This window comes from Rhincodon typus, chromosome 6 (genome assembly GCF_021869965.1).
Source record: "Rhincodon typus isolate 14 chromosome 6, sRhiTyp1.1, whole genome shotgun sequence".
In the NCBI taxonomy this organism is placed as follows: domain Eukaryota; kingdom Metazoa; phylum Chordata; class Chondrichthyes; order Orectolobiformes; family Rhincodontidae; genus Rhincodon; species Rhincodon typus.
This window is the reverse complement of record NC_063337.1, coordinates 41,720,707-41,746,750: the sequence shown is the minus strand read 5'-3', so window position 1 is coordinate 41,746,750 and position 26,044 is coordinate 41,720,707. Positions and strand designations below refer to the sequence as shown.

Sequence of the window (26,044 nt, the reverse complement as noted above, 5' to 3'; positions counted from 1 at the left end):
GGACTGTCAAATGTCCCTACTCTGATTAAAAAAAATCCACATTTTCTTTTAAAGTTAACTAATGATATTTGAGTTTCAAAACTGATCTGTTTTTAATCTGCAAATGTGTTAAGTGATGCCAATCAGTGCATTTAACTTGCTATTTTCCTGCTTGACAGAATTTTTCAATATGACTGGCTGCTAATGCTGATTTCACTACTGCTGGGCATCTTGAGGCCTAATCTACCATTAGGAAAAGAGATATAAATGCCACAGAGGTCGCAAGATTTTTTTGACATCTTTCTTCAAGGTCAGCAGCAAATTTGATTGCCTATTACTTACATCGGGTGTACACTTAGAAGATGTGATGACTTAGTAAATATATCACTGTAATAATGAATATTAGATTCTAAGAAAAATAGTTTCAAGTAGCTTATGGCTAGCCTCATGAAATAAGTGTTTAAATATTACAATGCATAGACACCAGATTTGCTCATGAAATTGGGTGGAACAACCAGTGGGATGATTTTACAGACAAGTTTAAGATAACCATCCTCTCAATTTTCTGCTTTCATACATGCATACACTGTTGGCAGGTGCCATAAACTTGTCAACTGTATCTGCAATGAATAATATCAATATATAAATTTATCTAAGCTGTATATTATTTTCATAAAACGTACTTAATAATAGAAATGAACATGAATTTAATGGCTGAAAACATCTAAATTTTCAAAATACTAAAGCCAAATTCCAATATTTGAAACCACAATCAAAGATGGCTAAATATCTGCATTATTGTTATCTTCTAAGTTCCAAATCCTTTGAAATGGAGGCAGAATAACTGCCTTGGAAGAGTATGAAGGCTATGTCAGCAAAGCATCCAGACATTCCCTTGAATACCCAGCTGGGTGGAGACAAAACAATTAAATGTAATCACTTCGACAATGGGACTTCAGCTATGAATGGAATTTCCCCACGAAACCTGTAATTATGTAAGCCAAACAACTGTAATTCACGAGACATGTCTGTTGGTCAATTGCAGAGCATGTGAGTACACACTCTGCATTTAAGCACCTGATTACGCTGCGGGCAAGAACAGGCAAATGAGGTTTCCCCAATTAATTTGTAAGTTTTGAACCCTTTCTGCTGATCTTGACTGTGAATGAGCTATAGTCAGTGACCTTATTAAATAATTCAACCTAGCTTTTTCATTCTACAGAAGTACTGATAAATCTTGTCTACATCTTTTAAACTTTGTTGACACTGAACTCAGAAGGACCACTGAGTTCAGCATAAAGCAGACCAAGTCACCAACCATCAAGAGCTGTATACACAAAATTACAGACATAAAACGCTGGAGAAACTCAGCAAGTCTAGGAGCATCTTTGGACAGAAAATCAATTAACGTTCCAAGTCTGGTATGACCCTTCTTCAGAAGGGGAAATGTTCATCAGAGTTCTGAAGAAGTTCCCAGAGTATCAAATTCTAAACATGAATGGTTTCTCTCTCCACAGATGCTGCCAGGCCTGATTTGTCCAGTCTGTTTCGGTTTGATTTGCAAAATTTGCAGCTTTTTACCTTCATTACAGGTCTTTAAATTAGCTTAATATTATCTCCAACTTTGTAATGTGTGTACGTTTGTTTGAAAACTGGAGTATCTTTTCTCAATTTATTTATTTTATGGGATGCTGGCATCACTAACTGAACATAAGAACATAAGAACTAGGAGCAGGAGTAGGCCGTCTGGCCCTTCGAGCCTGCTCCGCCATTAAATAAGATCATGGCTGATCCTTTCGTGGACTCAGATCCACTTACCCGCGTTCTCACCGTATCCCTTAATTCCTTTATTGTTCAAAAAAAATCTACCTGTTTTTTAAAACGTTTACTGAAGTAGCGTCAACTACTTCACTGGGCAAGGAATTCCACAGATTAACAACCCTCTGGGTGAAGAAATTCCTTCTCAGTTCAGTCCTAAATCTGCTCCCTCTAATCTTGAGGCTACGCCCTCTTGTCCTAGCTTCACCTGCCAGTGGAAACATCCTCTCTACTTCTTTCTTATCTATTCCCTTCATAATTTTATATGTTTCTATAAGATCCCCCCTCAATCTTCTGAATTCCAATGAATATAATCCCAATCTACTCATAAACCAACCCCCTCAACTCCGGAATCAACCTAGTGAACCTCCTTTGCACCCCCTCCAGTGCCAATACAACTGCTCTTGATCTGAATGGTTTGCGAAGCTATTTCACCGGGCAATTAGAAGTGAACAACATATTGTGGATCTGGAGTCATAAGTAGGTCAGACCAGATAAGACCGAAGAACAGTGCAGTCCAGGAATAGACCCTTTGGCCCACCAAGACCGTGCCAACACATGCCGTTTTTCTAAACTAAAAACATTTTGCTTCCATGCAGTGCTCTGTTCCCTGCCCATTCATGTATCTGTCAAGATGCCGCTTAAACATTGCTGTTGTATCTGCTTCCACCACTTCCTCTGGTAGTGTATTCTAGGCACTTACCACCCTCTGTGTAAAAACTTATCCCTTTTACCTTATACTGATGTTCCCTAGTAATTGACATTTCTACCCTGGGAAAACTACTCCGACTATCCAATCTATCCATGCCCCTCAGAATTTTGTAAACTTCTAAAGGTCTCGTCCCCCCACCCACCGTCCGATGTTCAAGTGAAAACAGATCAGGTTTGTCCAATCTCTCCTCACAGCTAATACTCTCCAAACCAGGCAACACCCTGGTAACCTGTTTCTGTATCATCCACACCCTACTGGTAGTGTGGCAACCAGAACTGTAAGTAATATTCCAAATGGCCTAAATGAAGTTCTACACAACAACATTTCTCGCCAATTTTTAATACTGTATGCCTCAACTAATGAAGCCAAGCATGCCATACACCTTCTTGACCACCTTATCCAATTGCGTTGCCCAGAAGTCCTCAGGAAACTGCACACTTAAATTATTTTGTATGTTAGTGCTTCCAGTGGTTCTGTCATTTATTATGTACCTCCCTCCCACATTACACCTTCCAAAATGCATCACTGCACATTTGTCCAGATTAAATTCCAGCTGCTGTTTCTTTGCCCAAGTCTTCAGACTACCTATATCCTACTGCATTCTCTGGCAATCCTCTTCACTATCTGCAGTTCCCCCAATCTGTGTGTCATTCACAACTTACTAATCAGACCACATGCATTCTCCTCCAAATCATTTATATATATATTACAGGGGTCCCACCACAGATCCATGCGGAACACCACTGGTCACAAATCTCCAGTCACAAAAACACCCATCCACTGCTTCGGTCTTCTATGACCAAGCCAGTTCTGTATCCATTTTACCAACTCATCGCAGATCCCACTTGACTTTACCTTCTGTACCAGGCTGCCACAAGGGACCTTGTTAAAAGGCCTTGCTAAAATCCATGTAGACAACATCTGCCACCCTGCTCTCACCAATCATCTGTGGCACTTTCTCAAGAAAAGATAATCATGTTTTTGAGACACGCCCTCCCCTGCACAAAGCCATGCTGCCTATTGCTAATAAGTCCATATTTTTCTCTAATAATTTCCTTGCCAATGTAAGGCTGACCAGCTTGAAATTCCCCGATTTGTCTGTGTTGCCCTTCTTAAACAAAGGAGCAACATTGGCTATTCTCCAGTCCCCTAGGACTCATCCTGTGACTAAAGAAGTTTCAAAGATTTCGTAGAAGGCGCTAGAAATTTCCTCCCTTACTTCCCTCAGTATTCTGGGATAGATGCGATTAGGTCCTGGGAACTTGTCTACCTTAATGCTTTTCAAAACACTTTATCACAACTCTTTTTTAAAACGAAATGTCTTAGAATATAAATATACCCTTCTCTAGACTTGCCATCCACCATGTCCTTCTCCTTTGTGAGTGCCAATGAAAAGTATTCGCTAAGGACCTCACCACTTCCTTTGCCTCGATGCATAAATTCTCTAATTTGTCCTTGAATGGACCTACCCTTTCCCTAGTTACCCCCTTGCTCGTTATATACATATAAAAGGCCTTGGGATTTTCCTTAATCCCATTTGCCAAGGACATTTCGTGACTGCTCCTAGCCTTCCTAACTCCTTGTTTAAATTGTTTCCCAGTCCCTTTATATTCTGGCCAGCAGGCATCCTTTTCTAAAGAGTATTAATGAACTTGATGGGGTATTATAGTACTTGATGATAGTTTCATGATCACTATTATCTTTAATTCCAAGTTTTATTAACTGAAATTTAAATTTCAGCAGCTACCAGTGAGATGTGAATCCACACCCACTGAGCATTAGCCTGCGTCTCTGAATTACTACTCAGTGACATTACTATAATACCATCACTGCTCCCAACCAGATTAAGTACTTTAAATAATATTTTGCTTTAAAATGGCAAAGAAATTTGTCTGGTTTGTCCTTTACATACAAACATATGAAGTAGAATCAGCAGTAAAACATTCAGCCTTTCGAGCCTGCTCCACAATTTGATAAGATCATCATTCATATAATTGTGACCTCAACTCCACATTGCCATCTATCCTCAATAGATTTGAACTTCTTTGAATTGCTTCTAATGCATTTATATCCTTAATTAAATAAGGAGATTAAACATTTACACATTGCTAGAGTGTTACCAATACTCTGCACAAATGTAGCGAAGCACATCTATTTTTACATTCCATTCTCTTCACTATAATCAATATTCCACGTACCTTCCTAATCACATACTGTACCAGCATACTAACATTATGTGATTCATGTACCAGGACAATCAAATCTCTCTGCACTTCACAGTATTGCAAACTCTCTCCATTTAAATAATATGGGGTTTTCCTTTTTTTTTCTGCCAAAGTGGACAAGTTCACATTTTCATACATTAGATTCAATCAGACAAATTTTTACCCATTCACTTCACCTATCCATATCTTTTTACAGACATTTTAAGTCCTGTTCACAATATATTTCCCTATCTTTGTCTGATCACCAAATAGCATAACGATCCATTCAGTCCCTTCAGTCAAAACATTAATCTAAATTGTAAATAGTCTTAGCATGCAAACAATTAAGCACTCTGATTTTGAAAGCACTTTTTTTCCACAAAACCTCTTGCAGTCAAATAACGAGTAGGAAAAGTGTAGGAAAGCTATTCCACCTCTTCTCCCAGATCATAACAAATACTCACCCATGACTCCAAAGGTATCTGGATTCACCAGTCATTACCAGCAGACTACGACGAGGCAACATCACTGCAACACTATGGCCATTTGGATGCTTAAAATCCATCACGGTCTATAAAGTAAAAAGAAAAAAAAAAAAAAATTATATATTCTCCATAAAATAAAGGCAGGCTAAAATCTTCTACTTCCACTATAGGAACGTACAGAAAAAATCAGTTACAATTGTCTGCAAAACACCTTCCAACAGAAGAAAATACAGCAACCGGAAACCCCTGGATATGTATTGTTTGCGTCTTTATTTCCTAAGTGATTCATACTTTCAATACAATAAATAAGAAATAAATTCCTTTTATTCGAATGGGGACTTATGGCAACTGACCACAAACAGCAGATTAATGTTTGGACAATAACCTCTGGCTGGTGAATCCATAAGATATCTTCTACCTGTAATACAATCCAACCACATTAGGAAAGCCTGCACAGAAGCAAATAATTCCAAATTGAAAGTTCTCCTTTGCAATCCAAATCCTGGGAACAATTTTGAAGTTACAACAAAATCAGGTCCAAAGTCTGTGTTGCAATTGTTTTATCCAGTCATACTGTACCAAGAGAAAGTATATTGCAGTGCTGGTTATATTTGCAAACAACCAGTGAGCTATAGATATCGTGGAGGAAGTTGTCTACCTCCCACATTGCTGGCTGAATCAATCAAATCTGGAAAGAATGGAGAGCTCATGAACGTCCTGGACCCAAACAGAAAAATTAATTCATAGCTTCTTGAAATAACCTTTGGTTTGCTTCCAGCAATACCATTGCCAATTATGCCACTTAACAGATGAAAATGGAAGATTACATGTTCGTATCCTCTCTATCTATTTGAACATAAAACCAGTTGTGCCCTACCGCATTTTGCCAATTTAAGCAGCTGTTTCAGGTAGGCAAGTAACTTGTAGCTTTAGTTAAGAAGCACCTGAGTTTCAAAGTACTACTGGTTATTTTCATTCTTCTCAATTTTAATTAACTTAACAATAATCTTAAGGGCAGAAACAGGTAACAAGCAGTTAGACATTGTAGCTCACTCCTCCACCCATATCTTCTGCCTCAAATAATGATTTAATCAGACTTCAAAAATTGCTAATGGGTCAACAGTCACATTGTCATGTTTGGAACATCAACAACTTGTTACTATATAACACCTTTAACATAATAAAGCATGTCAAGTTGTCTCCCAAAAGCTTAACAAAAGTTGTTGGTTTTAAAATTACATTTTTAAATAGAATCACTATTTCTATTAATATGGAAATGTTTGTGGATGCAAAAAGAAGTGAAGCAAATTTTAAAATACTACAGGAGTGAGACAGCAGAACTGACAATGAATGCCTAGATCCTCTGAGAGATGAATCCATCTATTTAACTATGAATGGAAAGAAAGGAACAGTTTAAAATGAAATTTTATACAATTTTGCATGAATTGCCTTTCAGGCACACAATGGAGTGACAAAATTAACCATGACAATTTCTTTCAAATATTCAGCAAAATCAGACAGTTGTTTCAAACAGATTGTGAAAAAATGGCAATAATTTGAATTAACAATTGAATTCAAAGTTTGTTTCTAACTAATTTGAAAAGCACAACATAAAATCATTAAAATAGGAGCAGGAGCTGCCATTTATCCCATCAAGCCTATTCCATAATTTGACACGATCATGACTGATTCTCTATCTCAATGTCATATCCCCACTCTCACAAAATAACACTTGAACCTCTAGAAATCTATCTTTTTCTTTCTTTAACATATTCAGTGGCTTTGCCTACATAACCTTCTGTAGTAGAGAATTCCATAGATTCGCCATCTTCTGAGTGAAGAAATTTCTTCTTTTCTCAGTTCAAAATGAGACTGCAACTCCTTATTGACCACTCATGGCCCTCCCCTGTAAACAGCAAATGTAACTCCCTTATTCAAAAAAAGGGGAGATTGGCAAGAAGCAGGAAACTACAGGCCAGTAAGCTTAACACCAGTCATTAGGAAAATGTTAGAAACCATTATTAAAGAAATTATCGCAGAGCACTTCGGCAAGTTCAAGATAAGCAGGAAAAGTCAACATGGCTTTGTGAAAGGCAAGTCATGTTTGACCAATGTATTGGAGTTCTTTGAAGAAGAAATGAGAAGGACCCCGTGGATGTACCGTATTTACACGTCAAGAAGGCATTTGACAAAGTGTCATATGAATGGCTAGTGAAGAAAATAAAAGCTCGTGGTATAGGGAGTAGCATATTGGCAAGGTTGGAAGATTGCTTGGCTAACAGGAAGGCAAAAATTGATTTATTTTTAAGGTTGGTAAGTCTTAACAAGGAGTGTGCCAAAGGCAATAGTTTTGGGACCTAAAATGTTTACCATTTATATAAATGACTTGGATGAAGTGACAGAAAGTATGGCTGAATCATCAGCAAAGATAGGTAGGAAAGAAAGTTGTGAACAAGACATAAAAGGAGATACGACAGAGTATAAAGATCTGGCACATTCAGCTGGAAAAATGTGATATTGTCCAATTTGATAAGAAGAAAATAAAAGCATATTCTCTCAATGGTGAGAGATTACAAGGCTTTGTATAAGGTCTAAAAGTCCGAGCGCATGACTCACACAAGGCTTCTACGCACGTACAGCAAGTAAAAAGGAAAGCTAATACAACATCGTTGTTTATTACAAGGGGAGCTGAACACAAAAGCAATGCATCAACTATGCACAGCACCGGTGAGACCATATTTGGAGTAGCGTACAATATTGGTCCCTGTATTTAAGGAAGGATGTAAATATGCTGGAGTCAGTTCAGAGAAGGCATACGAGACTAAGACCTGGAATGGGTGGTTGGTCTTAGGAGGGAAAATTGAACAAGCTAGGCTTGTAATCACTACAGCTGAGAAGTTTAACACGCGACCTGAAACATCAAGATCCTGAGGGGTCTTGACAAGGTACATGTGAAAACAATGTTTCCTCTTTTGGGCCAGCTCAGACTACTGGTCACTATTTAAAAATCAAGGGTCATCCATTTAAAGCAGAGATAGTGCAAAATTTTATCTCAGCGGATCTCGAAGCTTTGAAATTTGTTTTTACTATCTTTTGAGGAAGGGGAGTTTTTGAATATTTTTCAGGAGGATAGTAATAGATTCTACTTTATTGGTAAGCAAGGGGTGAAAGATTATCAAGGATAAGTAGGAATATGGATTTGAGGTTACAATCAGTTCAGCCATGATCTTATTGAATGGTGGAGCAGGCTCAAGAGGGTGAATGGCTTACTCTTGTTCCTTGTTTGAACAAGCAAGGTAAGTCCAACCTGAAAAAAATTAAATCCTTAAAGTCTGAAATGCTAAGGTGTGCTCTGTCTACTATAGGATATAACAAGTGTCTAGTATGAATGCTAAGTACAATGCAACAAAACATACCAACTGAATGTTTGCACAGCCTTCAAAGTAACAAATCAACAATAGGTGCCGAGAAGAGAGTTATCAAACAAAATTAAATACTTAGTCATGTATAGACACAGTCGACCAAATGACCAAAACCTTTCAGGGAGGGAATTCCAGTGTTTAGGGACTGGGCAGCTGAATGCAGAGGCATCAATGGTGAAGCAATGAAAATCAGCATTGTGCAAAAGACTGTCATTAGACAAGGAGCACAGATATGAAAGAGATGTAGAGCTTGAGGAGGTTACACATAGAAAAATGTAAGGCCAGAGAGATATTTAGAGTCATAGAGTTGTACAGCACAGGAACAGATCCTTCAGTCCAACTCATCCATGCTGAGCAGATATCCTACATTAATTTAGTCCCATTTGCCAGCATTTGGCCCATATCCCTCCAAACCCTTCCTGTTCATGTACACAGCCAGATGTCTTTTAAACGTTGCAATTGCGCCAGCCTCCACCACTTCCTTCAGCAGCTCATTCCATACACACACTACCCTCTGCGTGAAAAAGTTGCCCGTTTGGTCCCTATTAAATCTTTTCCCTCTCACCTTATACCTATGCTCTCTAGCTTTGGACTCCCTACCCTGGGGATAGGAGCTTGGCTATTCACCCTATTCATGCCCCTCAAGATTTTATAACCCTCAGCCTCCGATGATCCAGGGAAAATAGCCCCAGCCGATTTGGCCTGTCCCTGTAGCTCAAACCCTCCACTCTGAGAACATCCTTGTAAATCTTTCCTGAACCCTTTCAAGTGTCACAACACCTTTCCTATAGGAGGGAGGCCAGAACTGAACACATTATTCCAAAAGTGGCCGAACCAATGTCCACAGCTACAACATGACATCCTAATTCCTATACTCAATGCACTGACCAATTATTTGAGAACATGAATGAGAAACTGCAGAACAGACAATCATTACAGATAAGTGAAGACAGATAATGGGCAAACAGCACTTAGGTTAAGGACAGAGTTTTAGATCTCAGATCTACTGAGGGCACTTGAGAAGAACATTGACCTTGCTTAAGTCATAGAGATGTTCACATGTCCTTCAAGTGATACTGGATCATACTTTTTGAAAGAATGCCCTCGTGATTATGGCTGATTTGTTAGCATGTAGCATGCTACTGGTCAACAATTTAGATTGAATTATCTCTCTCTTTCATCTATGATGCTGGAGACTGAAAAACTACCAGCTGAGCCAAATGGTGGTCATTGACTGCAATCAAAAGGAAAAATGGTTTCTGCTCCCTAAAAACAGGAGAGAGAGGCTCTGCCACCTGGAGAAATTGTTTTTGCTGCAGTTGTTTGTCAGGTCTCCGTTTCATGCAAACAGGCAACATCTTTCCTATTAACTAGCCAGAAAACCAGATAGTTTTGCACAAAGCTGAACTAGAACAGGTTCAAGTTAGAGACCTCATATTAGAAGCCTACATCAGTAAGCTTATTTTGCTACAAAGAAGGTTTGCTAATTAAACAGCTGAATTTTAAATGAACCCAGGTTAAGGACACAAACATGTTCTGAAAGACAGTTGCACTATCGAAATATCAATAAGAATTATTAAAAGTATCCAAAGACATTCTTTTGCTGAAAAGCAGGGGCTGGATCAAGAGTGAAGGTTTCTCATTAGTCATTAATTATAAACACAATATATGCCTTCAGCAACTAAAAAAAAAACTTGGTGAAAACAAAAAGAAATCTTAATAACAAATACTTGAAATGTGAATACTACACTGAACAAACCAGATATCAGTTTAGGATGATATGAATAGATCAATAAATTTGTTTTCAATTTTATCACAGCAATCAAACATTTGATGTGCTATGGCCTTGTGATGTGCATCTCAGCGTAAGTGTTTCTACAATTAACAGCAAGGATGAACTGTTCCAACATCTTTCACAGGGAAAAAAAATGAAATGATATATTGGACAACTGCCACAAATCTAAGGATTCACATTCTCACTCACCAGGTGGACAGAGTGTTATGCCAATTTGACGAGGAGGAAAGGAAATTAAGTTGATTTTCATTACTATCAAGGCACATTGGCAATATGAGGCCTGAAGATACTTAATTTCAACATAATGAAAAAAAATACGATTGCCAAGATTAATGGGGTATTTCAGTCCCCAAAACAAATAGGTTTGGATTAGGTGGCATGAAGTAGTTGTTAAAAAAAAAAATCGCAAACACAACCTTAAATCCCATTACCAACCAGTTTTAACAGGACCAAGCGAGGAAGACAGCAACCAATGGGCTAGTTTTTTAAGAATTATAATGAGGTTGCATGCTACAGAATTATCCACCATTTTAAAATGAATCCTGGCTAGACAATTTTTCAAGATTTCAAGGAAGCTGTTGACTAAAAGTAGGTGAATACTTTGAAGTCCAGCACTTGTCTGCTAGATCCCAACCTCTGTGATAGGGCTACCCCAAGTCTTCCAAAAGCCACTCCCTCTTTCCTCTCCTCTCCCTGGCTCTAGTCTAATGCCAAAGGCCAATCCTGCAGACAGGCAGACACTTAATCTGGTTAGCTGCAACCAGGAAACAAACAAGCACATGCTAATTAAATCCTGCTGTTAAAATCAGCAAAACTTGAAGAAAATTAATTCTTCCTGATTTCCAACCTCAAAACAGCTCCCTACTCCATCTCTGCCTCCAGGCTAACACTGAGGCCAATATCGCCTTTCCCTCCCACAGTCCAACTTGCCCTTCTGAAATCCTACCCATTTATGGAGTAGCTTTCAAAATGCACAGAGCATATTCATCCAACACGTATAAGCAACGGATTGAGGCGAAGGTCTATTTTTATTTGCTCTTGGGATGCATGTATCATTGACACTGAATTGTGGAAACCACACTAATGGAGACGCAGCAAAGTGATGATTCTATATCATAAGATATTGAAAAACATGTAGCCCTTCAAGCCAGCCCTGCCGTTCGATAAGATCATGGCTGATCAGATTTGGACTTAACTGTACCTTCCTGCCTGTCGCCCATAATCCTGAACTTTGTAGATCTAAAATCTGTCTAGCTTAACCTTCAATATATTCTTGACCAAATTTAGAGTGTTAGCTGTAAAAGATATTGGGTCCAAATAAAACAAAATCTTGAAACTGAGAAATTAAAGCATGTTTTAGAAGAAGTTAGGTCATGAATTTACACTCAAGAATTCAAAATCTCAAGCTCTGAAAACTCCTGTCTAAAAGGGGAAAAGAAGTGAAAAAAGGGAGCAAGCCAACACCAGCATTATTGCATTCGTCCTAAAAATGGTCCAGGAAAGAGGGAAGAAAATTAATCAATTGGTGAACAATAGGAAATAATTAAGACAAACAATAAATGTAGTTTTAACCACAATTAATAATGGTAAACTATTATTCACACTGATGAAATGTCTTTTTCCTCTCTATAAAAGACAATGAATTACACTCTATCAATACATTAAACAGAAGTACAAACATATACTGAAATGGACACGAATGTGCTAATGCTTTAGCCAAAATAGAAAACGATCTGCTTTTCACTTTAGTTCACCAGACCTTCAAATGAAAAAAAAAATCAATAAATCCACAGTGCATCAATCTGCCATCTGACAGATTCTCTTCAGAAGCCATGTGCTTTGAAGTATTTCCAATTACAGTTCCTCATTTTAACTGATTCTCTTTATTCTCTGTGGTGATAACATCAATAAAGATCAAATTTACAGCTGGCAATGGAACAGAGACAGAAGATCCAAGTCCCATATCTATCACTGATAATAAATAACATATGGAATGTGAAAAACTAAGTTTGATGAAATCAAGATTCGACTAATATATATAAATTTAACACCAGGAAGTATCAAAACTATTTTTTTATTTTGCACGGTGGCACAGTGGTTAGCACTGCTGCCTCACAGCGCCAGGGACCCGGGTTCAATTCCAGCCTCGAGCAACTGTCTGTGTGGAGTTTGCACATTCGCCCCGTGTCTGCCTGGGTTTCCTCTGGGTGCTCCGGTTTCCTCCCACAGTCCAAACATGTGCAGGTTAGGTGGATTGGCCATGCTAAATTGCCCGTAGTGTTCAGGGAGGTGTAGATTACGTGGGTTATAGGGGGATGGGTCTGGGTGGGATGCTCTGAGGTTCGGTGTGGACTTGTTGGGCCGAAGTGCCTGTTTTCACACTGTAGGGATTCTATGAATATGTAAAAACTCCTGAAGTCACTGTGCGGAGGTCTCCAATTGTAGTTAAGATTTTATCCTAAATGCTGAAATTTAACGAAACGATATAACTTCTATTAAATATTTTATTCAAACTCATTGCATCTCTCCAAAAAGAATCCGTGAACCAGTACAGGCCCATTTTTTTAAAAATTCATTCATGAGATGCAGGTGTCACTGGCTGGACCAGAATTTACTGCCCAAAGGGCAGTTAAGAGCCAACCATATAGCTGTGGGTCTGGAGTCACATGTAGGCAAGACCAGGTAAGGAGGCAGATTTCCTTCCCTGAAGGACATTAGTGAACCAGATGGGTTTTTCCTGACAATCTGCAATGGATTCATGACATCTTTAAACTCTTATTTCCAGGTAATTATCGAATACAAATTCTGCCATCTGCCATGATGGGATTTGAATCCAGGTCCCCATAACATAACCTGCAAAACACGATGGGGTGTCCTAACAATGTGAATGATGGTGTATTCACAAAGCAATTCTTTTTTAAATAAACTAAAATTGTTAGCTGAAGATGCATTACCCACTTCATGTTGATAGTGCAAAGACCACATTTTTCTGAACTGCGTGGACTAAAAAATGGGAAAAGGTATTGTTTTAAACCTAAAAACTATGGAAGATGTTGCAGTTTCTAAAACTGGAACTCATGGAGCATTATATCTATACTGTTGCTTTAATCAGTGTGGTGACACAGTGGTAGTGGTTCAAGCAGCGTGGGGAGAACATTAGATGTATCATTTTTGTGTTGTTTGTATTGTGCATATATATGGGCACATGCTCACATGACAGTCCTTTAATCAGTTTTTTTCAACTGCTCAGTTGTCATGGGTTCAGCACATTAACAATGAATCCTCTGATTCCTGGGCAACTGGTTAAATTTCTGTATGTGAACAACAGAGCAGAAACACCTAGCTTGCAAAAAGATAGGACCTCAATTTTTCACTCGCTCTTTCTCTCTACCCCCGCCTCCCTCCTGTGTGGAGAAGTAACAGAAAATCTCCCACTAGCTGCTTTCACTCACCATCAACTGCTCTCTCTGTAAATTGCCTGTTTAAAGGAAATTAGAAAGCACCTTCAGAAACACAGATAAGGCAAATTCTCAACTAATGAAAGAAAGTCAACATCTATGTGCAAACAACCTTGTCTCACTAGGAAAGAACTGCACAGAAACAGAAGGAATCGCAAGTACATATTACAATAACATCTGTGGTCCACATTGGTGCAATCAAATTTTGTTTGCCTTTGTGAGCCCTTAATAACCTTGTCGCACCTCTGTGCTTGTTTGTATGTGTAAAGAGATTTACAAAGGACTAAACATTTGAATTATTTGTTTATTAATCATGTTTATTTCTTGATTTTGATTAAAAACAGATTACTATAATTATTCTCTTGGGGGGAAAAATCTGGTGTGCATATTAATTTGACTTGAATTAGACAGGTAAAGTTGAGTGATTTGTGGCTGAATCAAATTTTTACACTTGTCACGAATCCAGGCAAAGTGGAGCTTGATTTCCACGACAATAGACTTTTGACAGCATCTTCCATTACATACCTGGAATACTGGCAAGCAGAGCTTTCTGTGCAGGTAAACATAATCAGATCAAGCACACGTGCTCACATTAACTCAAAATCATCTACTCCAGAATGCAGCATATACATAGCTACAGTAATCATTAGCAAACAATTGCACTTCAAGGACTCACCTAATATCACTTTTGCCATTTAGCAACTGGGCATCATCTAAAGTGGGATCAGCAAACAAGAAAACTCAGTTATGGAATGCAAATACTTTTCGAATGAAGAGTAATGCATTCTAATCTAATCTAGAGCACCATCTAGAGGTGATGCAGCAAAAAATAATCACGGCATAAGCAGAAGTTGAAATAAACAAACTCTCCCGCTCTGATTTGCAGCTAGTTTTTCTAGCAGCATGGGTACTAATCTGCAGGTGCATACAGTGTCAATGCTTGCAAAGTAGATAATCAGCCAAACTGAAAAATCCAAAGTTTGCAATCCTGTTCTAAAATACTACAGTGTGTAAAGTAATGCAACAGACAAGCCATTGTTTGAACTGAGAAGATTTAGGGTCATCTGTTGGAGATGGTAAGAGTTACGAAAGGATAGGACATTGTAATTTTGTCTTTCTAGTTACTGAGTATGTCAACAAGCCTTCGTTTTAAATATAAAATTAAATGGACTGAAATTCAGGACAGAGGTCAATGTTTTTATTAAAAAGAATATGAGGCTTTAGAATGCAAAGCTGAGAGTGGTCAAAGACAACAGGTCTGAAACATGTTCTTTGTTTGTATGTTCATATGCATTTGTTATCAACAAGAGCAGGTCATTCAGCCCCTTGAGCCTGCTTCACCATTCAAGAAGATCATGGAAGTTTTATTTTAACATCAGTTCTACATTCTTGAATATCCCTGATTATCATTAATTCCTTTGGTAATGAAGAATCTACCCCCTCATGCCTTAAAAATATTTAAAAGTTCTGCATACACTGTATTTTTGAAGAAGAGAATTCCAAAGACACTCAACCCTCAAAAAAAAGCTTCCTCTTCTCTATTTCAAATTGGCACTCCTTTATTTTTAAACTATGACCCCAGGTTCTACATTCTCCAACAAGAGAAAACATGCTTTCAACATCCACCTGGTCATGTTTCCTCAGGATCTTACAGTATATGTTTCAATTAAGTTACCGCTGACTGTTCTAACCGCCATTGGATATAGGTCTAGCCCTTCTTCATAAGTCAATCTGCCCATTCCAGGTATTATTCTCTGAACTTCTTCCAATACATTAACATCTTTCTGTAAGTACAGTGATCAGTACTACGTACAGTACTCCAGATGCCCTGTATAACTGAAGCATAACCTCCCTACTCCTGCATTCAATTCCCCTCACAATAAACGATTATATTCTATTAGCCTTCGTGATGACTTTCTGTACCTGCATACTAACCTTCGGTGATTTATGCACCAGGACACCCAGATCTCTCACCACTGGGGCTCTAAAACCTCTCACCATTTAGACAATGTACTTTATTCTTTGCCAAAATGGACAATTTCACACTTTTCCACATTATACTCAACTTGCAAGATCTGTACCTGCTCACTCAACCTATCTATATCCCTTCGTATGTACAAAAACAAAGTTGCTGGAAAAGCTCAGCAGGTCTGGCAGCATCTGTGAAGGAGAAGATAGAGTTAACGTTTCGGGTCTGGTGACTCTGTTTTCTCCTTCACACATGCAGCCAGATCTGCTGAACTTTTCCAGCAACTTTGTTTTTGTTCCTGATTTACAGCATCCACAGTTCTTTTGGTTTTTATTCCTTATTTATGTAATTGTGTAACCATAGCACTTTCTGACCTGTAATGAAATGCAGATGCTTCTATACCACTTCAAATAGGTAGAATTACTAGACTTCAAAGGGTAGAAATATTTGTTTACTTTCTATCACCATCAAGATTCTTGACAAATGCACTGGCATAAAATCTCCAAAATGCATGTAATACAGAATGAAACAGAACTGGATTGTGTACATGTGAAGTGAAATTTCAAAAACTGTGGCATTACTTAACAAAATCTCTTTCAATGTGACTGCATTTTCACTCACCACCAACTTTTCAAAGGCAGTTAGGGATACACATCAAGCTGGCCTTGCCAACGATCCCCACATCCCATGAATGAATATTTACATATATATGAAAGGTGTTAAAAATTAATATAATGAGAAAAAACAGTGAGGAGGGACAGAGATATGTTTTCTGTCAGCTCTGGATGTTTCTGGCTGCACTACCGTTTCAGCACCCTGTAGCAGAACGCAGCTGGACTAATCAGAGGGCTGTCGTCAGGCAGTTTCTCCTTAACTGAAAGATTTCTGTCACCGAGTCCCAATAGTGTAACAAAATTACTGCTCCAAAAGGAACATTTTCTACAGCTAAACATGAGCACTGCTTATTTTCAAGTTGCAAGATTCAGCACAGCAGTGCTCCCCTTCCATTCCAAATTTAGTGCATGAAGGAAAAACATGAGATCCCTTACACTGTACTGATATAGGTTTCTGCCAAGGTCACCATATTTCACAGTGACAAGACTTAATGAATCCATTCTCTCCCCCATGCCCTTCACCAGTAAAGGGTTTTTTTTTTAAACTGGGGCCATGTGGACATTTTCATCCTGCTATTAATCTAATCCAATATGAAAAGGGAATTAAGGCATACGGAGATCTGGGAACAAATGGGAGTAGTACAACAGGTAATGTGGAAGAAAACTACAATATGAACAGTTAGATACAATGGCTCATTTCCTGTTGGAATTTCAAATGTAACAGAGAAATGGGCGAGGTGAGGACCCAAAGGACAGGCAGTCAGCATCACCTACAAACAGCAGCGGGCTAAGAGGCTGAAAAAGCATGTGTGCAGAGGGAACAGCACTGAGAGCAGCTCCTGCAGTTGGATTTTACTTCAGCACATGAAGATGCTATTTAATGAGTTTCTTCTGCTATTCTAATTATAAAAAATAATTTATTAAAGTTTCAGAATGGAAGGTCAGCTCAGGCAAGCATACATCCTGAGGTACGCATGACATTACAGACACAGCATGTGTCCCAGACAAGCACATCTGTATGAAGTTCCCTCAGCTTCACAAGCCTGAATTCAGAGTTTCAGAAATAAGTTTTGGCTGAAGTTCCCACTGTGCATCCATGAGGGAGAAGACTCCATGGGTAGTGCAATTAGGGAAGCTGTCATCCTGAAGGTTAAAAGTGTGCAGGCAATGAAAGAATAGATGACATTCAGGCAGGCAGTCCAGAAATACCCTGCATTTACCATACTCACTAATCAGTATTCCATTTTGATAGTGGTGAAGGTAACAGTTCCTTGAGAGAGTGAAGCCAGAGCCAAGTCATCTTAGCTACACCAGACAGGAATTCCACAATCAGAAGATCAAACAGGCGTTCTGTGGCCATTGACGTGACTCCAAGATAATGTGTTGCCTCCCTCATGTCAGGCACAGGATGTTACAGAACAACAGCAGAACATTTGCTAGAGGAGGATGATCAGCCAGAGATCATGAATCATGTTGGTACCAATGAAGAAGTTAGGAATGGGCATAAGATCCTGAATGCTGATTTCAGGGAGTGGAATGGGAGGTTGAAAGACAGGACCTCTCAAGCAATAGTCTCAGGATTTATAGAATCATACAATATGGAAGAGGCTCTTTGGCTCATCAAGTCTATACCACCAAAAATATACTGCTACCTACACATGTCCCACTTTCCAAAACTAGGTCCATAGTTTTGAATATTATGGCACTTCAAATACTTTTTACAGATTCTGAAGTTTTCCGCCTGATGTACCCTCCCAGGCAGTACATTCCAGAGCCTCACCACCCTCCAAGTAAAAAGGTTTTTCCTCAAATCCTCTCTAAACCTCTGCCCTTCATTTTAAAGTTATGCCTGTGTTATTGATCCTTTGACTAAAGGTAAAAGCTGCTTTCTGTTCACCCTGTCCATGTCCTTCAATCTTATAGACTATCAACCTTCTCTGCTGTAAAGAAAATTACCTGACTTCTCCAGCCTCTCTTCGTAGCTGAAATGCTCCATGCCAGACAACATTCTGATGAACCTAATTTACATCCTCTCCATGCAATCACATCCTTCCTATAATGTGATGACCTGAACTGCATACTAACGTTCTGTACAGCTCCAGCATAACTTCCCAGCTCTTAAAATCTATGCCATGACTGATGAAACCAAGTATCCCATATGCCTTCTTATCTGCCTTATTAACCTATCCTGTGACCTTCAGAAATCTGTGGACAAGCACCCCAAGATCCCTCTGTTCCCTTGAGCTTCTCAGTGTCCTGCCATTCATTGAGCACTCCCTTCTCTTGTTCCTTCTTCCAAAGTGCATCACCTCACATTTATCAGGGTCAAATTATAAATACCACTGATCTGTCTATCTGACCATTTTCTCTTGAAACCTAGCACCTTCCTCCTCACTGTCAACGTGGCCAATCATTGTTTCGTCTGCAAACTTACTTACCATCCCGCCCATATTCACATCTACGTAATTTTTGAATATCACAAAGAATAAGGGAACCAGCACTGATCGCCGTAGTACACCACTGTATACCGAGCACCACCTAGAACAAAGCTTCTGAATTCAGCCGTTTCTATTTTTGTTTCTGATTTCAAATATTCGCAATTCTTTTCAATTTTTTCTTTAATGCTCTGGAGAAATGAGTTTCAATTTTATCACAGCAGATAATGAAATCGGAATTCAATAAATCCTGAACTAGAATTCTTAAGTCCCTTTGTGCTTCAGACTTCTGATGCCTTTTCCATTTAGAAAATAATCTAAGCCTCTTTTCTTTCTACCAAAGTGCATGGTACTCACAGACTCCTTCGCAATTTCCAATCCAAATTACTTCTCTTTACACTTCTTACAGTTGCTTAACAATATCAAGATCACCATGCACTTAAACTGAGACCAGAGTTACAAAACTGGAAATCTTTTATCATTGAGTCCACTTATTTGAATCTGTTAGGTTTGATGGTTTGAAAACCTCTGCTTGCAGTGGATTTAGGATTTAATCAACAATATTCTCATCAATGCAAAAACTGTAAATTAAATTTGAACCACCAAGCTCAACAACATAAAAAAAAGTAAAATATTCCAACTGCTCGTCATGTGCAAATCGAGGGAAGGCTTTGATACTAGACTCCAAGTAGAACGTGGCCAGAAGCTGGCAAGAATCTGATAAACAATGCAAAACCAGTTCTATCCTTGGTAATTGTAACTATCTGTAATCCAAAGTGTTGTTTCCATCTCCTAAACTAGCAAAGAAATTAAAAGCTGGGTTGGTACAGGTTGTTTTGACTGTCAACTGAATGGCATACTTAAAAATTCCAAATCAAACATTTGTGAGAAACTATCCAAAGACGGGCTGCAAAACCAGCTAACTTCTATATTAGCCAAGTTCCACAAATGATAGGTGGCTAAGAAGTGAGAAGGGCACAGCATTACAAGTCAAGTAGGTGTACAAGGATGCCACAAATTAAAACCCATGGCTCTAAAAAGAAACGTCAGATTAATGCACCCTACAATTCTTTATGACAAAAGGGGACATAGTACTCTATTTCTGAGTGCTCCACTCTCAATGTTTTTCAATTGACAAAATCAAAGCAGAAGAACACTGAAATAGGAGCAAGCAAGGGTCATATGGCTGTTAGAGCCTACGCCACCATTCAATTCATTCCTTATACCTCTTGACGGTCTGAAATATCAACAATCTATCTCAGCCTTAGAGATAGCAAGAACTGCAGATGCTGGGAGTCAGAGATAACACAGTGTGGAGCTGGCTGCCTGGCCTGCTGTGTTCCCCCAGCTCCACACTGTGTTATCTCAGCCTTATATGTATTCAAAGTTGGAACATCCATCACCCTCTAGGATAGAGAATTCTCTAAAGATTCACAAGCACGAGCAAAGAAAATTTCTGCTCTTCTCAATCTTATAAGATGAACAACCTGTCATATCTATGCTAGCTCTGCACATTCTACCCTTTTAAATAATTCTCTAATTCCCCTTTGAATATTTTGTTTGAACCTGTCTCCTCTACGCTGTCAGATAGTATATTCCAGACCTTTGCCTCATGTCAGTTTTGCATCTTTAACCAATTAGTTTAAATCTGCAGCATTTTCTATCCTGTTACAAATGCCAACAGTGTCTTCCCACCTATACTGTCAAAACCACTCAGGATGTTCAATACCTCCAACTAAACTCCCCTCAGCCTTTTCTCCAAAGAAAACAGTGATAATTTCTCCAATTTGTTTTCACAATTAAAGCACCTCATCCCTAAATCATTGCTGTGAATCTTTTATCTGCAATCTCTTAAAACGTCTTCACATCTTTCCTAATAAGGGGCATCGAGAACTGGACATAACACACTAGCTGATGCCAAATTATTGTCTTTTACAAGTTCAACATAACCTCCTTGTTCCTTTACTCTATGGCCTTATTAATGAAGCCTAGGATACTAGAAGTTTTACCAAAATCTCTCTCAACTTGTCCTGCCACCTTCATTTTCTTTTGCACATATATACTCAGGTCCCTCTGCTCCTGCATACCATTAAAATTGTGCCCTTTATGTTATATTGTCTCTTCATGTTCTTTTTATAAAAATGAATCACTTCACATTTCTCCACATTGAACCTTATCTGTCACTTGTACACCCAGTCCACCAACATGTTTATTTCTACTTTTTGTTCCATGCCTAGATTTCCTAAAAAGGGAAACAACTTCTCAGAGTCTACTCTGTCAAACCCTTTCAGAACCTTGTACATTTCAATGAGTTTACCTCTGGAAATGCATGACAAATTATATTGCATATAATATATCTTATTCTGTAGGAAGTATAATTTTACAACCAAATTGATCAAACATTGATATGCATTTCAAAACTGTGCTCTCCTCAAGCTATTTTTATGACAACATCACATCAAGACATTATTGCTGATATCCTGCAAATACAATTTGTTCCAGGGGTTATGTGAAAATCCCATCATCCTCTGGAGAAGCAGATCATTACAGCAAATATGAAAGAATGCATGAACATGAAACATCAACATGAGTTTTGGTTTTGCCCCAGTGCTACATTTTATAATTCCAATTCAAGTGAAGCAAGGGGATAAACCACTCCCTGAAAGTATCACTCCATTTCCCTCATTTGATTCGAAATACATGCTACATTTACAATACAACTGGAGGACTGGTGAATTTTGCTTCACATTAATAGTTTGTTTATAGTATCTATGTATCTGATGCAAACAGAGCAAAAAAGAAGTCTTAAATCAAAGTGATTCTTGTGATCATAACATTGTAATGCTGGAGAAAACAAAATTCACAGAGCTCAGCAGACAAACAGATCAATCGATCAGGGTACAACCAGTTTAAGTAATTTTCTATCCATATGGCAGTTTGAAATTCAAAATATAACTATTGAAACCAGAGGGAGAATTTCCATTAGTTAGTTTTGTTATGCAAGGCATTCTACTAACAGTTGGTAAGAATGTCAATTTTTTTGTTATTCAAGGTCCAAAATAGAATTTACCTCCGCTCCAAGGCTCAGACAAATGATCCCATCCTCAAATGCTGAATGAGTGTCAATGTGGGGAGGAATTCCTGTAAGAATAGTTGCAAAACAAAATTACAATGTTAATATAGTTTAAGTAAAACGAATCAAAATGTTGACATTTGATGCTTTATTGCTATGATATGCTGAATACAACAAAACATTTTCCAAAAAGTTCAACATTGCGTTGCATTCAAATCAATCAGGAACTTCTGAAATTAGTTAATCCCAAATATTAGTCAATTCTGTGTCCAAGTGTTACACAGTAACATTCAAATGAGAGCTTGAGAGTAAAGAAAGTTATGTTTATGCATGTTATAGTTGTATAAAGAGGTGGAAACTAAATCATCATATTCTACCACGCTAAATTAACACAACTAACATTTGACTAACACAGGAGGTTCTCTCTGGCTTTGTCTGACCCGCACTTATAATAATTTGAAGTGTAAAGCATATTTCACCTTGTCCAGGCTCATATTGATTAATGGTGAGTTGATCAGGTTTAAATTTTATGTATCCTTCTGTCATGGATTGCTCCAAAACTTCACCGCAAATCTCAGGAAGACCTAAATTTAAAAATAAACAACAACAAAAACCTAAAAATTGTTCAATTGCTTCTAATTTTGCACTTTTAAAGCAATACAAAAAATCATTTGGCAAAATTTGAAATTTAGAGATCCAAGTAGAAACAGAAATAGTCAAATCATCGGCAAGCACCACAATTATTCTGACCCCAAGATCAAGATAATGAAATCACCTAACATTATAAATTGGAAATATTAAAACCAATAAATTTCAAATTGCGTCTTTGTGCTGTTAGAGATACTCATTTCTGAGATTTAAAAAAATCTTCAGCTTGAAAGCAAAACCCGTGCACCTTATTCAGAATTCAGGATAGACAGTATTATTTCCCTTAAACTTGTTAATCATTGAAATTAAGGTTAGGAGACTGCAGATTGGGGTATCCACTGAATAATGACTTGTGTGGACACAGAGAGATGCACTGGCCCTCCTAAAGGGGCTGGTACTTTTTAACATAGGCCTAATCAAAACAAATTAAGCTATTTGATATAACCGATTTACTTGAAATTCTATCCAATGCCCACTTAAGGGTTTGTGATGTAGTTTTATTTTGTTCAATTTGCTTAGTTAGTTTCCTACTGACTTAAAAAGAATAGGAAGAGACACAGATTGAGACTTGTGGCACAGTGGCAGTGTCTAAGGTTTTGGAGTAGATTTGTAGCTTGGGTTGTGAGTGTTGAGGTTGTTTGGCTCGCCAAGCTGGTTACTTGTTCTGCAAACGTTTCATTACCCTGCTGGGTAACATCATCAGTGCAGCCTCAGCTTCATTGGAGGCTGCACTGATGATGTTACCCAGCAGGGTAATGAAACGTCTGCGGAACAACTAACCAGCTCGGCGAGCCAACCAACCTCAACAGTGGCAGTGTCTCCAGTATCTGAAATTATGAATAGGTTTCAGAAATTTCTTTACAAATGGTCAGTTGTTGAGTTAAGATTGTTGCGTTTTGGCACTGCATCTTTAAGTTAGAATAAAAATGAAGCGATACTTGTGATCTATTCTGAAGTCTACTGGAGAACATTCTCGAGTGATATAAGCTGTTAAAAATGAAGTTTTGCTGGAGTTTAGATGCATGATGCTTGCACTAGGAAATGATGGCAGCAACAAGTCCCAGGAAGATGTTCAGAATGTCAGGCTGTGAACAGTTGAGCCTTAAAATGTTGATTTACTTCCAAGGTGAATGTGTTGGAGACCAAGGAAGGACAATCAGCATTTCTACTTGGATACAATGGCCACATGATTCAAACTGCTATTGAGATTGGCTTTGAGTGTGAAAGATATTTCTAATGACTGGTAGTCTGCCAAGATACAGGCAAGAGATTAATGCTACAGGCTGAAAGTCTCTATAGTGCATTGTTCAGGAATATGGTTGGGAGATCCTTCTTGGGTCAAAAACATCAAATATGTGGAGTTGAAAGGAGGCAGACAGTTTCATAGATTTCACAAGAGAAAAAAACCCTGGCCTGCAGAAAAATTTGTTCTCATGTTAAAAAAGGTACCAGGCTAGGAATGGCAAAGAACAGAAGTAAATCCTCAGAAGCTAAGAATCACTTGGACTGATTTGGGGAAAAAAAAAATCAAATGACTACATTAAAGGGACAATGTTTTTGGTTGTGTTAAAAGGGGAAATCTTTGTTCTTTAACTCTGAATTTCAACATGCAAATGTGAGCCTTTTACTCTCCTTTACTAACAGGCAACTTTATTGCAGGCTTACCTGCATTTTTTTTGCACCCAAATAAAAGAAATTGGAGAAGGATATGGAAATACTTACAGCATAAAATTAATATCAAGCTGAAGTCCAAAGCAAAAAAAAAATCATGCAGTTAAAAATCTATCTCAAAAACACATTTTTTAAAGAATTGTCATAGCTCATTCAGTTACTGTTCCAAGCATGACAGTAGAGATAACCATAAACATGCTTCAAGCTTCTACATAAATAAGTAGAAATACGGTTAGCAAGGCAACATTTTTTTTTAAGTCAACTAACATTCAGCACAAACACTTTGCTTCTGCATTGTCATATTTCATGCACTCTGCAATGCAGAAAACAGATTTTTTCTCAGATAACTTCTGCAATTGTTTACAAGTCACTTGTTACAACAAAAACCTGTTTGTCATCTAATGTACCTCCAGGTAGGGGCTTATCTTTGTCTACATTGTTGTTGTCATAACGGAATTCATAACCATAATGCTTCACTCTTCGATGTTTCAGAGATTTCTGGGCTGGAAACAAAAAAAAAAATCAAAAAACTAAATTACAAACTTTATCTTGAAGACTGGATTCCAATGTCAGGTATAGTATTCATTTAAAAAAAGCTTTTAAAAAGTTGTGTTTATATTGTCACGTTCTTTAAAAACAAAATTATGAGGAAAAAAAAGAGGAATCAATTTACAATTTGATTTGTAATTTTATTCATAATAGCTGCTACACAAAAAAAGCAAATCTGCTAACAAGATGTGAAGTAAACAAACATTAAGTACTTATTTTGCTCCCCGTGCTTTTACTATGGTCACTATTTTATAGCTTTTCATTCAGAACCATATCAAAATCATTTAAGCATGATTACGTGGCCTACTGTGTGCAAGAACTAAAATTACAGTGCAGGTTGGGAATTAGAAAGACACAACTGAATACAGAACAGCAAACTGTTGTATCAATAGACTGGAATTAGAAATACAGGACAGATGAGTGGTCAATATCATTTTACGCTACTCTGGGCAGTATATCTCATGCATGGGAGGTGCAGAGGCCAACTAGGATGACACTCGCATTGTAAACAAAAACCACAGGCTCAATCCTCATCAGAGCATGGCTGATAAATGATGGGTCTTTTCTTTTTAGGGGTCTCATTTAGGGGTGTGCTGCCACTCTATATGTTGTATGTTGAAGGTATTCTGTATCTTACCTGATCTCAAAAGCTAAGCAGATTCAGGCCTGGTTACTACTTGGATGGGAGACCATCTGGAATACCTATTACAGTAAGTTTTTGGGCATGTGGCAGAGTAGTAATGTCATTACCTCTGGGCTGAAGGTATGGTCTTAAACTGTCTAAACAGGTTCAATAAATTAGCCAATTGACTGTGTTGCCTAATCCTAGAACAGATGGCTGGGGACTTAGCATGAATGTATGACTTAGATATCAGCAGAAACATCTGAGATCAAACATCAGAATATGAAATAGCAATAACTCTCATCAGGCAGCGCCTTTGCCTTTCCTGGTCAGATTAATAGAAAAATTCTTAAATGACGGGATAAACAATTAACTGACTATTGTATATTTGATGAATTTAGATAATTATAAATATTAACCACAGTCTTTGTCTGTACTGCTTACCATTTTCCATTGTTGCATTTGAGCTTTCATCTGCAAATACCAAAAGCCTCTTCTCATATTCAGCAGAAATGAAATCTTCAATCACCAGAAGGCCTGGTGGTAGGCTTGAATGAGAAACATCTTCACTAACAACTTGAAAAAGAAAT

At 38.1% G+C, this 26,044-nt stretch overlaps 1 protein-coding gene across 1 annotated transcript in view; it reads right to left on the bottom strand.

Annotated features, from left to right (window-relative positions):
* alkbh8 (alkB homolog 8, tRNA methyltransferase) overlaps window positions 1-26,044 on the bottom strand; it is a 57,430-nt gene that overhangs the window by 16,424 nt on the left and 14,962 nt on the right. Inside the window, exons 3-7 of the mRNA XM_048598203.1 lie at window positions 25,899-26,030; window positions 24,691-24,786; window positions 22,444-22,548; window positions 21,962-22,032; window positions 5,178-5,284 (exon numbers count right to left, since the gene is read on the bottom strand). Of these exons, the coding sequence (XP_048454160.1) occupies window positions 5,178-5,284; window positions 21,962-22,032; window positions 22,444-22,548; window positions 24,691-24,786; window positions 25,899-26,030 (511 nt within the window). The remainder of the gene's footprint in view (window positions 1-5,177; window positions 5,285-21,961; window positions 22,033-22,443; window positions 22,549-24,690; window positions 24,787-25,898; window positions 26,031-26,044) is intronic.